Source organism: Miscanthus floridulus, chromosome 5, assembly GCF_019320115.1.
Source record: "Miscanthus floridulus cultivar M001 chromosome 5, ASM1932011v1, whole genome shotgun sequence".
Taxonomy (NCBI): Eukaryota; Viridiplantae; Streptophyta; class Magnoliopsida; order Poales; family Poaceae; genus Miscanthus; species Miscanthus floridulus.
This window is the reverse complement of record NC_089584.1, coordinates 76,694,351-76,710,069: the sequence shown is the minus strand read 5'-3', so window position 1 is coordinate 76,710,069 and position 15,719 is coordinate 76,694,351. Positions and strand designations below refer to the sequence as shown.

The window sequence follows — 15,719 nt, the reverse complement described above, 5'->3', positions numbered from 1 at the left end:
AACCTAGCTATGCAGCTGCCATGAGGAACAAGACAGAGAGAGTGGAAACAGGGAAGAGAGGCCGTGAGATGGCCGACTGCTAAAGGATGGAGCAAGTGGCAGCAATGACATTTTGCATCTACTCTTAGACACGTGGTGATTAATTAACGGGGATAGACGAGATCGACCTACAAATGCATTGTTTAAGGAGGACGTTTTGAAAGTTCAGGGACCAAAGTGAGCCTCGAGCAATAGTTTAGGGACGAAAATGGTTATTTCGCCATCTAGATACGTAATAAAAACAATATATCTAAGAAAACAAAAATAGCTTATAATTTGTATTGGAGAGAGTGTATATATATATGGAGAGTATATTCAGTAGCCAACTACAAAATAAATTATTCTGTAGCCACCTTCATTTACGATAATTTTATACACTAATTTACGATAATGTTAATACATACCATAACGTTATAGTAAACCACTTAGTAAGGCGTTACTATAATCTCGTAAATTAACATAGTAATTATCGTAGCTTAATTTACGAGATTATAGTAACGCCTTACTAAGTGGTTTACTATAATGTTATAGTAAATATCCTCATGTGTTATAGGAACCCAACTATCGTACGTTAATTTATGAGATTATAGTAACGCCTTACTAAGTTGTTTACTATAACGTTATGGTAAATATCCTCATGTGTTATAAGAACCTAACTATCGTAAATACGTATTAACATGACTACAAAATAACTTATTTTGTAGCTAGCTACTATATATATATATATATATATATATATATATATATATATATATATATATATATATATATATATATATATATATATATAACTTTAACCAAAAACTTTGAATCATTTGACTCCTTAATCCTTATCAAAATTCAAATCGTTCACCCCTGCTGCTTTCGGGCCATTACCACAAAACCATTTATGTCATTCTAATAAAAAAAATGTTGGACCGACACTTTTAGCACTAATCGAAGGGTGACAAAAAATAATAATTTTCGTCTTATTCAGTCCAAAGCATTTATTCAATATGCCAATTGCAAGTGTCTTGCAACGGCAATAGCACCTACAAGATATCCAACACGCATGGAGTACTCCGGCAGTAGGAATAGCAACTCTACAATCGGTAGCGCTACAGGCGCCAGATTTCATGTTCTCCCAAAAAATGCAAAAGAAAAAAGAACTGGAAAATACAGTTGGACCACATGTACATTCCGATACATTCCATCCGAGTAATTTACGGAGCTACTAATGGTTAAAAATCAAGCTTTCGCTGGCCATGTCGCTTGAGATGACATAATGATGCCCACAATGACTCCAAACAGTCCCAGAGCGCTGCCAAAGATCTCAATCACCAAGATCTTTACAAAGAGTGACGAGTTCTGAGCATCAGACAGTGCGCAGCTGCTTCCAATTATCCCCACGCATACCCTATAAATAGGAAATTTAATCATCTGGAACTGCAGAATAAATTCACCAGAGGAGACAAGATGGAGAGCCTGGTGCCTACCCGCAAGCAAGATTAGCAAAGCCAACGATAAGGCCAGATGCAAAGATTGCATAGCCAGCTCGAAGAGACTCCGGAGCATACATTTGAGATGTTGGCACACTTTCAAGCTTTGTCTGGAGGATGATTGCCACAATTACACCATAAATTGCAACAGCCTCACAGAAGATGACACTGAAAAAGCAAGAGTACATTGAGATTATGATTACATATGAAGAAACTGTAAAGAACAATAGTTTATGACTCGATGGAAATATAAATTTCTAACATGAAGTTAGAGCTTGTTGCATTCCTTATGTCTAATGTCATGTTCGTTGCTCACCTAGAAAGACACCAAAACAAGGCAGATGCAAGGATGAGAACATCATATGGTGTTTGTTTAAGTGAGGTAAACTGTGGGTATACAAATATGTAGATGTGAATCTGGCAGTCTGATATAACTTTAGCATGTATCCGTTCAATCAAATGCAAGATGAACTGCTTCAGGCAAACAACTCTCAATCCCATTAATCCATGATTCCATTTTCTATTGTTCTACACTGTTTATAGAGTATATTCATAAGCACGACACAAGTCAGCTTATTTGGTTAAGCCGTTCAGGGGCATTTGGGGGAATTGAAATGACCAGATGCCTGAATGAATGATTCTAAGGTAAAAACAAAAGCATTTCTCTAAGTCTCAGAACAATTTTAAAAAAGACAGATGTAAACAACACTGCAGTTCCAAAGTCCCTAAACTAAGGTTCTACTTCTACCATTGCTATTGGATAATAATACAGGAAACATGGCACACTTTAAAACTGGAGCAGTGAAGATCCAAAATTACAAGAGGAATACTGCAATGCTCTTCCAGTATAGCTAAAAATAAGGCAATCAAAACTCAATTGTGTTCCTAAACACCAAATGAATGGATATGCTTCCTCTTCTAGCAGTAGTTGTTCTACGTATTCTTATGAATTTCTAATGAAATATTACACTTTACATATGATGATCACAATTCACAAGAAAGTGTGATCAAACGTTTTCAATTATCTATCTGTCCTAGCACCTCATCATCATCAGTGCAATAAGAATAGATTACAATCTAGTTGCACAGCTAGAGCTCTATTGATCATATCCACCAACACAACAACAACAAAAGGATAAGAGCGAAAGGTAACCAACAGATGCTGAGATAGACAAAGGACCATGATTGGAACCAACAAGATCAACAGAAGAACTTTACTGCATTAACCACAGAAACAGAAGAAAAACAAAACTAAAAATTGCCCCAGCTGAACTTATGTATGGTAGTGTGTGGCTTGGAATGTTTATATGTGGAGTACTTGTCAAACAACAGTACCTATCGAATCGAAGTGTTGAACCACCAACACTAACAGGGGCATCATGGATCAAGAAATATCCAGGTTTCCACCGTTACCAGAGAAAAAAAAAACATGGCAGTACTCGTACATTTTTTCCCCTCGAAACAAACTAAATAAAACTGTTTCCTACCATACACCAGACCTCCTCCCTCTGATTCCAAATGTAGGTCATTGAAAAGAGTGACATTGTCTCCAATGTGAAGCTGATTTGCATTTTTTATTAAAAATACTATTTTAAATAGTGAAAGTTGTATATATTATGAAAGCATTTTCCGTGATGAATCTAGTAACATCAACCATGTCTTGTTAATCTATATAGGTTTTAATTTATTGAGGATCAATCAAGTAAAAAGATCGACCGAGTAGAATACTAAAATGGCATATATTTGCAATCGGAATCAAGGTTATCAAGTTGTCCAACTAATCATGATTAGCCAGGGTTATCAGTGCATAGTGATCAGTTATGCACAACAATTAGCCATGATTAGTCCAGATGATCGGCTCCAATGGCGACTAAGGTCAATTAGATGATTTGAAAACATTATTGAAGGGAGTACAAGATTTAGTTCTCTGAAAGAAAAGCCCTAACCAAGTGTGGAATATGAGAGCTGAGGGGATCAAAAGTTAAAAAAAGTTAGGAACAAGGCCAGATTGTAATGATAGGCTCGTAGGCACACAAAAAAGAACAAAGAGATTCTTTAAGCAGTAACAAGGTAGTGCTTGCAGCTAATCCAAGGTAAACTGAAATATAGGTGCAGTCCCAAGAGGTCAGGGGAGGCCAAACGGTTTGTAACAACCAAAAGCTATGGAAAGGCATAGGGCTAAACAGTTGCAATGAGAGCATGAATTTTTTCTAGGCAGTTGTTTGCAGGTTGTTGCCGTCTATCAGCTTCTAGATTCTACATATATCAGCGCACCTTACATCGAGATGACATTCAAACTTCCTAATACGAAAGCTATATATAAGTCAATATACCACAATATCACTAGACAAATCCGCTAGACGGTGAATTCAATCAATGGACGGGAATTTTAGCTATCAATAGGGAGGACATCTCATCTAGATTGTGAATTAAATCAGGCGGAACTACAGCACGTTACCCTAGCCTAGCCAATTCTACCAACAGCAACTTGCGCATCATGTAATAAGAACCGAAGGCTCCAGATTTCGTACCTGATGAGGTTCTTAGATGTGATCCTGGGCGCCTTGATGGCGGCCCCGATGAGGCTGCTCCCCGTAATGAAGATACCCCTGGAGATACAGAGCAGAAAGCAAATAGCAAGTACAGTGAGAGGCAGGCAGGCGCACGCAAGACCTGGCGAAGCGGCAGATCTAGCGAGGCAGGGTGTGGAGGAGCGCGCTGACTCACCATGCCGCGCCGAGGACGGAGACGCCGATGGAGACGCCGATGCCGATGGCGGAGAAGGTGTAGGGCGAGATGTGCACCAGGGCGCGCGCCCACGACGAGGAGTCCGACGACATCTCCGCGCGCGATCTGTGTCTGCCTCTTCTCGCTCTGCCTCGTCGCTGCTGGACTGGATCGGGGAAGGAGGATTGGGAAGAAGAGCCGGGTCGGCGCAGAGAGGACGAGAGGGTGCGATGCGATGCGAGCCCGTCGACAAGCGCGTGCGTGCGTGGTTTGCACGGCGCCAGACGTGGTGGGGCGGGGCAGCAGATGGACGTGGCCGCCGCCTGGTCCGTCCGATATTGAATGGACGGCTGGGGTAAACGGGGCCGATGGGGCGATCGGGGGTCACGTGCGAGTCAGGAGATGGAGTAGTTTCATTGGCTGACGTGACACTGTGAACTTTAGACATGAGGGTGCATAGCTCAAAATTATATAAGCGGTCCTTAAATAATTATGTGATTCTTATCTACCAAGTAAGTCCTTAAGCTATGAAATTAAATTATGGGTCCCTAATCTATTTAACTACCTAAATCTCAGTCCAAAATAGCCAATACACACTCCATTCATCATAGTTCGACTTGTGAGCCAGGCTTACGAGCCTTTGCTTATTCCTTTGCGTCTGTTTTTCATCCTGTCTCGGCAAGAACATACAGAACTGGGCATTGTTGTTGGGTGAGCGCCTCGACCATGATGGCAATGAGCAATTGGTTAATATCCCCACATAGGCTTTGTATTATAGCATTATGCACCTAGTCATGATGCTAAGATCCTCTTAGCTACAACATGGCGGTCACACTAGCAGAGCATGGTGAGCGCAATCATTCATCGATAGAGGAGAAAGACGAGTGTTTTGGACCAGAGTTAGGGTCCGTTTGGTTGGGCTTTTGGCTTTGGCTTTTGGCTCCAAAAGCCAAAAGCCCAACCAAAGGGGCTGTTTTTGGAGGCTGCCTTTTCAGAAGCAGCTGCTTTTCCGTAGTACATTTTTGAAAGCTAGTTTGACCCTGCTTTTGGCTTTTGGCTTTCTGCTTTTCGAAATTGGTAGAATAAAAAGCTCTTCCATAGTTGTTTCAAGAGAGATAAAGATAGAAGGTATATTTTATACTTGTTTAACCAACAGCTTTTAGCTTTTCTACAGCTCACAGCCCACAGCAGCTTTCCCACAGTTCACAGTCCACAACAGCTTTTTTCCACAGCCACAACTCAACCAAACACACCCTTAGAGTACTTTATTTAGTAGATTATACTGACCTAGATGTGTAATCTTGTAGCTTTGGGATCTAGATGAGAATCGCGTGATAGTTTCGAGGCCGCCCATGTAACTATGAGCCGTGACCCACATATCAATTCTATGCTGAAGTGCCATGTCCGCTAATAGAGCGTGGTGTGACTGCTTTATACTTGGATTGGGGTACTTAAATAGTTTAGGTACTTAGATATACAATTTATAGGTTGGGGACCTAGATGAGAATAGCACAATAGTTTAGGAACCGCTGGTATTTTAATCAAGAATTTGATACCAACAATCTAGTCTAGTCTAGATGCAAAAAAAAACTACATTGGCCAAAACTCTTCAGATCCTTGCATGTTGATAGAAATAGATATTTCAGTGAAAAATACCTTCCAACAGATCTCCAAATATTTCTATCATGTATTTATGGTTTCTCGCTCGCTAAAGATAGAGAATATAGTTGGCGCTCTAGAATGCCGAATAAGATATACTGAAGTTGTTAGAAGGTGAAAAAGACATAGATTTAGTGAGTTCAAAAAAAGACCATTTCTGATGCTCTAACAAGCTAACTAGTTGTGACATGAAATGTCAACTCTAGAACAACCCTTCTTTACAATATTTATTTTTTATCATCTTTATGAGTAGTCACTCTTCAAATGTGAAATTTAAAATTGACCCTACAAATTTGCTATATATATGAGAGAGAATAATTCTTACATTTGTGTGCTCTTTGGTACATTGGCAAGCGAACGTCCATTAATGGCTAAGTGAAACGAAATGACCCTCTTGGCTCGTCCTCTAGGCCTCTACCTTTCACTTTCGCATTGCTCTCTCACTAGCATGACAAACCTCTCATGGACAAGCTCAACGTCCATCCTAAGCTAAAGTTCCTCCGCTATGGCCGCTAGAGTGAAAAAGATTAAGATCTAAAACGATATAATTTGAGAGTACGAGGGCCGATGTGACACACCTCGACAGATTTAATGAGTTTATCTCTACAACTAAAAAGATGCGGATGTCATCGTTTTTGCCCCGCTAATCACCCTTGCCCCACGCTAAACGCCGCTAATCACCCCGCCCTCGCGCGCCTGTATCGTGCGTCCGCGGAACCGCCGCCCCCCGCGCACGATGCCCAGCTCGCCCGCGGCCTTCTATCACCCTCCTTCCCTCCCGCCCCGCACAAGAGAACGCCTCCCCAAATCGCTTTCCGCTCCTGCGCCTCGGTGGAGTGGATCAAGCGTCGGCGGCTTGGCTTTCACCTCGCGGAGTCTGCCCGTAGATACGTGGGACGGGCGGACGGGTGACGGGGCGGGGCGCTGCTCCACCCAACCATACCGGCGACTTGGCTTTCACCTCGCCGGCGGGCGAATGCACGGGCCAGAGCACGCACGGCGCAGAGGGACCGCGCGAGGTCATGGGCCGGCAGGACCCGGGCGGCAGCTCGGCACGGGTCAGTCTCAGCGCAGCCACGACTGGTCCGCGACGACGCGCAGTTCATTCGCCGCACGCAGGCGCTTGAGAATGTGCTCGGCGGCCTGACAGCTGCAGCGGAAGGGATCGAGCCTGACTGTCTAACCAAGAACCTCTGAAATCCTGACAAATAGTGAGGCAAGCCGCGTCGGCGGCGGATGGCGCCGACCTGGATCGTCCTCGGCGAGGCATGCCCACTCTGTGGCCCACCGGATGGGTTGCACGTCGCAGGCAGCATGTGGTCATCGCCAGTTCTGGTGGCGCTGGTCTACTACCGAGCTGGTGACCTTCCTCGGCAAGGACGGCTCTGGCAAGACTACTGCGGCCACCATTGCCGTCAGGTGACAAATCATATAGCTCGACCACGTGTTCGCTGGTTGGTTTGTGGGCTGGTTTGGGCTAGCTGGTGCTGGTTTATTGTGAGAGAAAAACACTGTTGGCTGACTGATTTGGGCTGGCTAAAACCAACTTGTTTTTTAGAAAGAAATGGTCAGTGCAAAGAGAACAGCTGACAAGTTCAACCCCTTTTCTAGAACCTTCAGTAGAATTGACAAAATGCAATTTCTGCTTACAGTTGCTATAAAAATGTTTCTAACACAATTCTTAGATTTTGAATCACACGCTGTAGTGTATGTTTTTTATTACAATTAAAAAACTGTTCTCATAGCAGAATCTCATAGTGCACCTCAATGTTGCACATCAAAGTTGGTAAGTTCATTTAAATATAGCCAGAGTGGACCGATGATTCCCATTTCATTTTTGTATAAAATTTCGATTTCAGTCGCAAAGTTGGCAGTTTTCAGGTTGAGTACATATTTACGGGACTGCATAAATTGTTTTAAATTTCGAAGTGGACCACTATCTGATGCATGCGTATATTCGTGTCAGTGCATTTTTTAAAAAATGCTTGAATAATCAATGGTTCATGTGAACTGGGTTGGCGAGCTAGGGATGTAGCACTTCAATGGGTGTCTTGGTTGAGTTCTATAATTGCCAAAAATTGATAGCGCTGATATGATTAGCAATCTTGTAACTCTGTCGTACCTTTCATTTTTTTCATAAAAAGGACGAGAAAAGCTACTTATGGTTGAATCCATGTTTATTTGTTGTTTTGATTTGACACCAGCGTGGTAATTTTCAGATAAGTGTTTGAAAAGAATCAAAAGTAGTTGGCCTAATGGCAATCTTTCTTTCTCGTCCTCTTTTATAAATTCTCGCCAACATTGAGTACATGGCTACTTTGCTCATGGTAATGCTGCATCCTTTAGCCAGTGTGTCCCCTTGAGATGTACTGATTTATGATCTTATGCATATTGTCTTTTAATTGCAGGGCATAGCTGGAGAAGTTTGGAACATTATAGGTCCTAATAGTCATAGATAATTGGACTAACTATGCTTATTTGATTTGGCTACATCTTTTACAATTTGTTATTGCTCCCGTCGCAACGCACGAGCACTCACCTAGTAATCATATAAATATTATATATATCAAGATTATTAGATTCATTATGATAACCACTGTCTCTATTTTAAATTATAAGGTGTTTTGATTTTTTTAGATGCATATTTTTTGCTATACACTTATATCTAGAAAAGTCAAACTGTATCATAATTTGAAAGAGAGAGTACCTATAAACGTTATGATAACAGCTCACTTTACATAAAACCATGAATAAGCAGCTGAGCTACGGCGGGTTCAGAATTCAGATCCTGTGCATGTGTCGCTGGGCCAGCAGTCAGCTACAGGGGCTTTGTCGATTCGTAGTAGAGACCACCGAAACTTCAAAAAATCAAGACGCGTGGGTTGGATTCGAGTTCGACTCCAACAACACGGGAGAGATACAAACGGAGGAGCTCCACCCAGGCAATAAAAGCTAGGAGCCCTCTGGTCCTTTCCTTATTTATTTTGCATCTCGCCATTGCTACAGCTCTCTGCCTGTCCATGTGTCACGAGCTGTTGCATTGCTGCATAGCAGCATAGGTTCGCCGTCTCCACGAACTGGTCGCTTCCGTCGGCCCGCAGCCGACCACCAAATCGGCGGTTGCTGCTATGGCGGCCAACTCCGCAGAGAAGGCGCGGGCCCTGGAGCAGTGCGAGAGAGATCTGGACGTGGCGATCGAGCGCCTGGTCAACTTGCGGTTAGATGCCGCTGGTGCTCATCATGATGACGTCCACCCCGCCACCGCTGCCGCCGCCGAAGAAGAAGAAGAGGAGCAGCGCACCGTCGATGTTCATGTTCCGTCAGACGGCAGCGACGACCGCACGGATCAGTGGATCGAGAGATTCATGGAAGCGATGGCGAGCGCCGAGAACTGGGGCGACGCCAGGGCCCGCGCCGCCGGGCTCCTGAAGGACTTCGACGCCTCCGTGGCCACCACCTGCCGCGCGGAGCGAGACGTGGCCCTGTGGCAGAACGGCCTCCTGAAGAAGGCGGTCCGGGTGCAGCACCGGCTGTACAAGGAGAAGGAGGCGGCGAACCGCGAGCTCCAGCGGCAGCTCGCCGGGTGCCAGGAGCGCGTCAGGAGCCTGGAGACTGATAACTACGCGCTGTCCATGCACCTCAGGAACGCGCAGCCGCAACCGCAAGGGGGCTCCATCACCGGGCGGTTCCACCCGGAGGTCTTCTGAATCTGATCCAACAGAAAAGGGGGGAAACAAACCAAGAGCATGACTTTCTTATTTTTTTTTCAAGGCATCTACAAACTCAAGTCATATATTACTCAAAAAAAAAAAAAAACTCAAGTCATATGGGGATGGGATTCATGACAAGACATGCATGTAACATGTACGGCTGGTTCTGTACATGGTGTCGTTGACACCGGCCTCTCACGTCCCAGAAAGTATTTAAAGTTGGTGTCACAACGAGTGTTACATAAGCTGTTGCAGTGCTTATTCAAATATTAATAAAAAATAAATTATAGAATTCATCAGTAATCTACGAGATGAATTTATAAAACTTAATTAATTCGTCATTAGCACCTGTGTTAATGTAGCACCATCTTATCAAATCATAGACTAATTAGACTTAAAAGATTCGTCTCGTAAATTAGTCGTAAATTATGCAATTAGTTATTTTTAATCTATATTTAATACTCATACATGTGTCCAAACGTTCGATAGATAGGGAGAAAACTCTAGGGAGAGAAAACCCCCGGGGCTTTGACATGCTTCGGAATCAGGTATGTACGGTTGATACCGGTCTGTGCTCTGATACGGCGCAGTAGGTTCTTGACGATACCAGGCGTGCGACCTCCTTGGATCATCACATGCTACATATGCTGCTAGCAAAGAGCGAGTAGGAGCCATGGAGGTGACGGCGGTTCCGAGCTGAAGATGGAAACTTTGTTTTTTTGTTCCTTTCTTTCTATTTTTTTACTTGTTTTTGTCTCCCAATTCCAAGGCTTATTGTTTCGTTTCTTTAGATGAAGGTTACTTTGCTGACCGGACCGCGCGCATTGCCAATGTTCCGGAGTTCATTTCAGTTGTTGCACCTACCTTCTACTCTGCCGTCAGACCGATGGATGATTGGTCAAGAAAACTGCATGCAATGCAGTGTTCAGGGTTGATCTGTTCGCCCCTCATGTGTTCACAAGAAAGTTTGACCACCTACACTGTACTAACCCTGGCACGGCCACTCGACTGCGGTCAGTCCTGCTCCTGCTGCATGGTCTCTCTTCTCCCAGTCCGCGGGACTCCCAATTCCAAATTGTGAGGGGGCAGCAGCTCCGATGACTCGCAGCTCTCTTGCGGTGGATGATACGTACGATTATTCACCATTGGCCTAAAATCACATCACACACGGTAGTAATTTCCACATGCTGCACACGTGGCAGAAGAAGCTGTGCGACCTGCAGCTGCAGCCTGCCGCCGGCGTCATGCAGCGGATCGGAACCTCCGCCTTTCCGCTTCGTGTGTTTCTTCCTCGCTTCCATCTTCCCGATCGACCTTTGGGGAAACTTTCGAGTTAGGTGAGTTGAGTGAGAAGGCGGGGACTGGCATCTCGATCGATTCTGGGGTGTTGACGGCTTTGGGGATGCGTGAGCAAGGAATTGCAGTCATGCGATGCTCTGCTCAAACATTTGGTGACTCTGTGGATTTGGGGGAAGAAATGGGCTTTGATTCTGCCGGCGCGGCTCGGGGTAGAAGCACTTGATTATTGTGGAACTCTACTCTTGACTCGTGAGAAGGGGGACATTATTTACCATCGCTCCATCACAAAACACCTCCCAAGCTGAAGCTTCCAAAACACCATGCAGGTTTTCACGGAAAGGTGGTGTTGTAACACTTGATGGTGGTTCTTTTGGGAATGCAGTTTACATTTGCCTAGGCATGTTTTCAATTTTCACACGTCAATTTCTTGGGAGTATATCCAAGTCCAGTACAGAAACTACAACGCAGAGGCGATGTTTACCTCTACCCATATCATACAGATAGACAGTACAACTGTCCAACTTTGAATCGTCACTGCAATAGAAAGTAGCAGTAGCAGTAGAAACGACCACTAATAAAAAAAAAAATGTTTGTAGCAACGGGATATTTTTTTTACCCGCCCCTCAAGTGGGCGTGCTCGGGACTCACGAGACCAGTCGCCCCTACAAATAGCACAGTAGAGGCGGCTGGTGATACTAGCCGACCCTACAAATGAATCGATTTGTAGGGACGGCTCACTCATCAGCCACGCCCGGTATTGCAATTTATAGGGGCGGCTCAATCACCAGTCGTCCCTATAAATGCTACACGTACAATAGGCTACAATCAAATAACCCAACAAATAAATACTCGGCTTCAGCTTGTCGTTCTAGAGGCTTCTTCTCACCCTCCATTCTCTTCTCGCTTTCTCCCTCCCTCGCTCTCCCGCCGCCGACAGGGCGATGGCTGCGATGGCTGTTGGCGCATGCGGCGCGGCAGCTGCGGCCGCCCCCTCCTCCTCTTCCTCCCCCCCCCTTGCGTCGTCCCGACCAGCCCCCACCGCTGGCTCCCCGTTCAAGGCGCTAGTGGCGCGGACGGCGCCCCCGCGCCGCTGCGCTCGGGAGCGTCGACCACCGTCGTTGCCCCCCGGTGAGGTCGCCTCCTCCGAATGCCAGGCCTTCTCTCCAACCCCTGAGCTGGCACGTCGACCTGGGCGGATGGCCCCCGACGCGGCCACACTGTCCTAGGGTTTGTTCCGCCCATCGGCGCGTACGCCACGCCGCCGCCGTGGTGCCTAGTTTCTTCGTCGTGCCCTTCACCAGCAACAAGCACCCAGGTATGCTGGCCCCTTCGTTTCCCTTCCTGCTGCGCGAAACCGAGCACCCAAACCATGACTAAGTTGGCTATCTGCTTTATTTCCCTTCCTGCTGCGCGAAACCGAGCACCTAAGCCCTGCCTAAGCTATTTGGCTATCTGTAATTGCATCTGATCTAATTGCAAGTTTTAAGTGTATAAATGTATTATGCTTACCAACTTTGATTTTTTTATTTCTTGCAAAAATTATCGGGTGTACATGGGTGTTGTTCAGCGCGCACAATAATATCGTCCAATCTGCAGAGTGGTGTAGTTCGGTTGCTCAAAAAAAAAAGTCCGGTTCCCAGAGAAGCCTCCCGTCTTGGATGGGTTCTTCTAAAGACGGAGAGGACGATTCAACCAAGAAGAAACATGCAGGCACCTCCCAGGAGGCTCAGAAAGGGCCTGATTTCTCAAAACTTTTGGTACCTATCTATTCGCCACAGCTGCAATCAGATATATGCATGCATAATGTTCTGTATTGGTGATTTCATACATCTGTGTACGACGGGGTGGTGTTTGTGCTGTCAGGGTTCGTGAACCCCGAGAGGAGCACGTTTATTGACAAGCATTGAACATGGGTGCTGAGTATCGAGCCGATTGGACATCGGACCTACACCCTTCTTGTTTGTGCATTTGTCAACACCCCCAAGTTTCGACAAGTTCAGGCGGATAATGGAATCCATTGTCTCAAAGGTGGGTTCTCAGCTATTGTCGTTATAGTCAGCTTTTTGGAAAGCCCCTTCAAGCAAATAATTCCCTTTCCATCAACTTTCAGAGCTAAAATAAATTGTTTATGGTCTTGCCTTCTCTTAGGACTACACTGAAGATTGTACTTCCTGTATTAACAATTACATGCTTTAGTTTCATTTCTCAGTTTTATTCTTGCTTATGTTACAAATGAGTTTGTTGATTTTCACGTCACTTACAGGTGTAATAGTTTATCTGTCATTCTTCTCTACTGCTCCAGGCTTGTGCAGGTAGATTTTTGTAAAGTTATGGAAGAGCTCTTTTTTTGGCAACTACCTTCTCTCGTGCATGTGTCTTATGTATGAAGGTTGCTAAATTGGAGGTTGCACACGGCTTGAGGCTTTCTTCAGCTGACAGCAGATGTCGCCTAGTAACTGGCTGTCCAAAGGTTAATTTTCTTTACTGTTTTTTATTTACTTCAGTATATGTGTCTTTGGTTGTAAAATTGGAGGTCTTTTATTTGCTTGCATACCTCATAATTCTGATCACTATTTTTGCTTCCTATCCAAAAATGATGTAGATCAAGGAATTTAGGGGTACATGATCCAGAGCTGAATTTTACAGTTCCATAACTAGGCTATTTGTTCTCTCAATTAGCGCTTAGTCCCACATTTTTTTAGATGCAGCTAGGCGCACACACTGAGGGCTTTAGTTGTATACCTATATTTTATTTACTTCTGTTTCTTCTCAATTGCGGCTTCAAATAACTTGGAACTCATTAACAGTGCCCAAGTTTTTGTGAATTTGGGAACAACACTTTAGCTCCATAGGTTACTATCTTATTTATTTTTTTAAGATTTTGTTTAGGCTCTTTTAGTTATATACCCATAATTTACTAACTTGTGTTTCTTCTGAACCGCTGCTTGAAACTACCTGGAACTCATTAAAAATGCCCTATGGTGAATTCAGGATCAAAACTTTTGCTCCATAAGTTACTATCTTTTTTTTTTCCAGATTTCCTGTTCGTTCTCTTTCTGGAGTAAGGCACAAAAGGCTTTCTCTTCAGTGCTTCGAATGCAAGGGAGATTTTGCGAATGTAAGGTACGATAAAACATTTCAATCATTATGGAGTAGTCATTCAGCTGTGTCAGTTGTTCCTATATGAGCTTCTACAAGTTTTTAAACTCCTGGCCCATCCATCTAAGGTCTCATGATCCATGCAGTTCATACTAGCTTCTATATGACCTTCTGTAGGCACTTAATCAGTGTTGTTTCATGCTTTAATCCTGACTGGACTGGTGTTGTTGTCCTAATCTTATCCTCAGTTCCTCACTTATTCTGCTGACAACCTGACATCCCCGAGTTTTTTTCTCTCCCTATGAAACCAGTACAGAAATACTTTGCCCTCCATTACTCTTTGTATACTTATGGGACATGACTTTTCTTTCGGTGCAGCCTCTAATGGATAATTTGGAAGCTCAGACTTATGAGACATTTGAGAAGGTCGTTGTGAAGTATACTCAGGTTCCTGCTATATGATGTGAATATGCCCTTTGTTTTATATATTATAGCTTGTGAAGTAGCTACTATCTTGTTCATATTTATTTTGAATAACATGAATGCAAAATTTGAAATTTGAATAAAACTTCTTATCTGTTTCTACCACGATTTCAAGCATCACATTATATGGCTGTTCTTGAAATAATAGTTTACTTGAACTGCTGATGAACCTGGTTTGGCAAAAGAAAACAAATAGTCAAATATTATATGACCAGAATGTTATCCTTTTCTTTTTCCTGTGACTTCATGTCTGCTTATTATTAAGTCCAATACTCTTTTTTGTTGATTCTTTGTTTTACATCATGTGAGCAGTATCGAAGAGCAGTTGCTAAGGCCTTGGTTGATAGGTTTGCAGATGATGCAGTCTCCACAACTAGAACGGTAAGATTGAGCCTTAAACTTTGATGTGTTTTGTCCTCCTAAATTTGAAGCATGTAAACCATACTTTCAGTAAATTTTAGGATACCGAAAAATTTAGGAGATGAAGTAATGGTATAGCTCTAAATAAGATTAGGGGCTTTATTTTCTGCTAAGATGGCATAATTGCAGGTTAGCGTCACTTCGCTTGAAGCTTATGAGCTTCAAAGAAAAAAAGAGGATCTTGATTATATATGTTACGTTCACTTAGGTAGAAATCCTCACTACCAACATCTTGTGCTCTTGTGCTTGTGGTCAGATTTGAATTATATATATGTTTTGGTCAGATATATATATGTTTGGGTCGAATTTTTTTTTGCGGGAAAAATATACTGTAGGGACGGTTCTAGACTGAACCGCCCCTACAAACAGGTATTATAGGGGCGGTTGGTACTACAGCCGCCCCTACAAATCAATTTTGTAGAGGCTGCTCCGCCTCTACAAAATCGATTTGTAAGGACGGTCTAGGAACCGTTCCTACAAATACATGATTTGTAGAGACGATATGGTAGGGGCGGCTGGCCTTCAGTTCCAAGACAGAAACGGAACGGCATCGTAGTGCATGCATGTATGTTGTCGTACGCTCTTCCCTTCAGTCCACTCTTCAGTTCTTCTTCTTTAAGCGCCTGTCCAGATCGGTGATCTCATTTCAGTATAAATTTCGTACAGGCTAGCTGCGGCCACTGGACGATGTTAAATTATCCACGCTGTCATCTTTGTCGGAAACGACACACTTCAAGTTGCACACCCATTCTTCTGAATGATCAAAGCCTCGTGGCGAGCTTTGAAAACGAGCAAGTTACACTCA

The 15,719-nt window shown here is 43.8% G+C and overlaps 2 protein-coding genes across 2 annotated transcripts; one reads left to right on the top strand and one right to left on the bottom strand.

Annotated features, from left to right (window-relative positions):
- Positions 1-999: 999 nt before the first annotated feature.
- Positions 1,000-4,490, bottom strand: LOC136452376 (V-type proton ATPase subunit c''2-like). Its single transcript, XM_066452991.1, has 4 exons — positions 4,245-4,490; positions 4,049-4,126; positions 1,515-1,685; positions 1,000-1,435 (listed from the first exon to the last, which is right to left on the bottom strand). Exons 1-4 carry the CDS (start codon positions 4,355-4,357, stop codon positions 1,267-1,269), a joined length of 531 nt encoding a protein of 176 aa, XP_066309088.1. The 5' UTR covers positions 4,358-4,490; the 3' UTR covers positions 1,000-1,266.
- Positions 4,491-8,899: 4,409 nt separating this feature from the next.
- Positions 8,900-9,610, top strand: LOC136454790 (uncharacterized). Its single transcript, XM_066455074.1, has one exon. It carries the CDS (start codon positions 9,032-9,034, stop codon positions 9,608-9,610), a length of 579 nt encoding a protein of 192 aa, XP_066311171.1. The 5' UTR covers positions 8,900-9,031.
- The last annotated feature ends 6,109 nt before the right edge of the window (positions 9,611-15,719 follow it).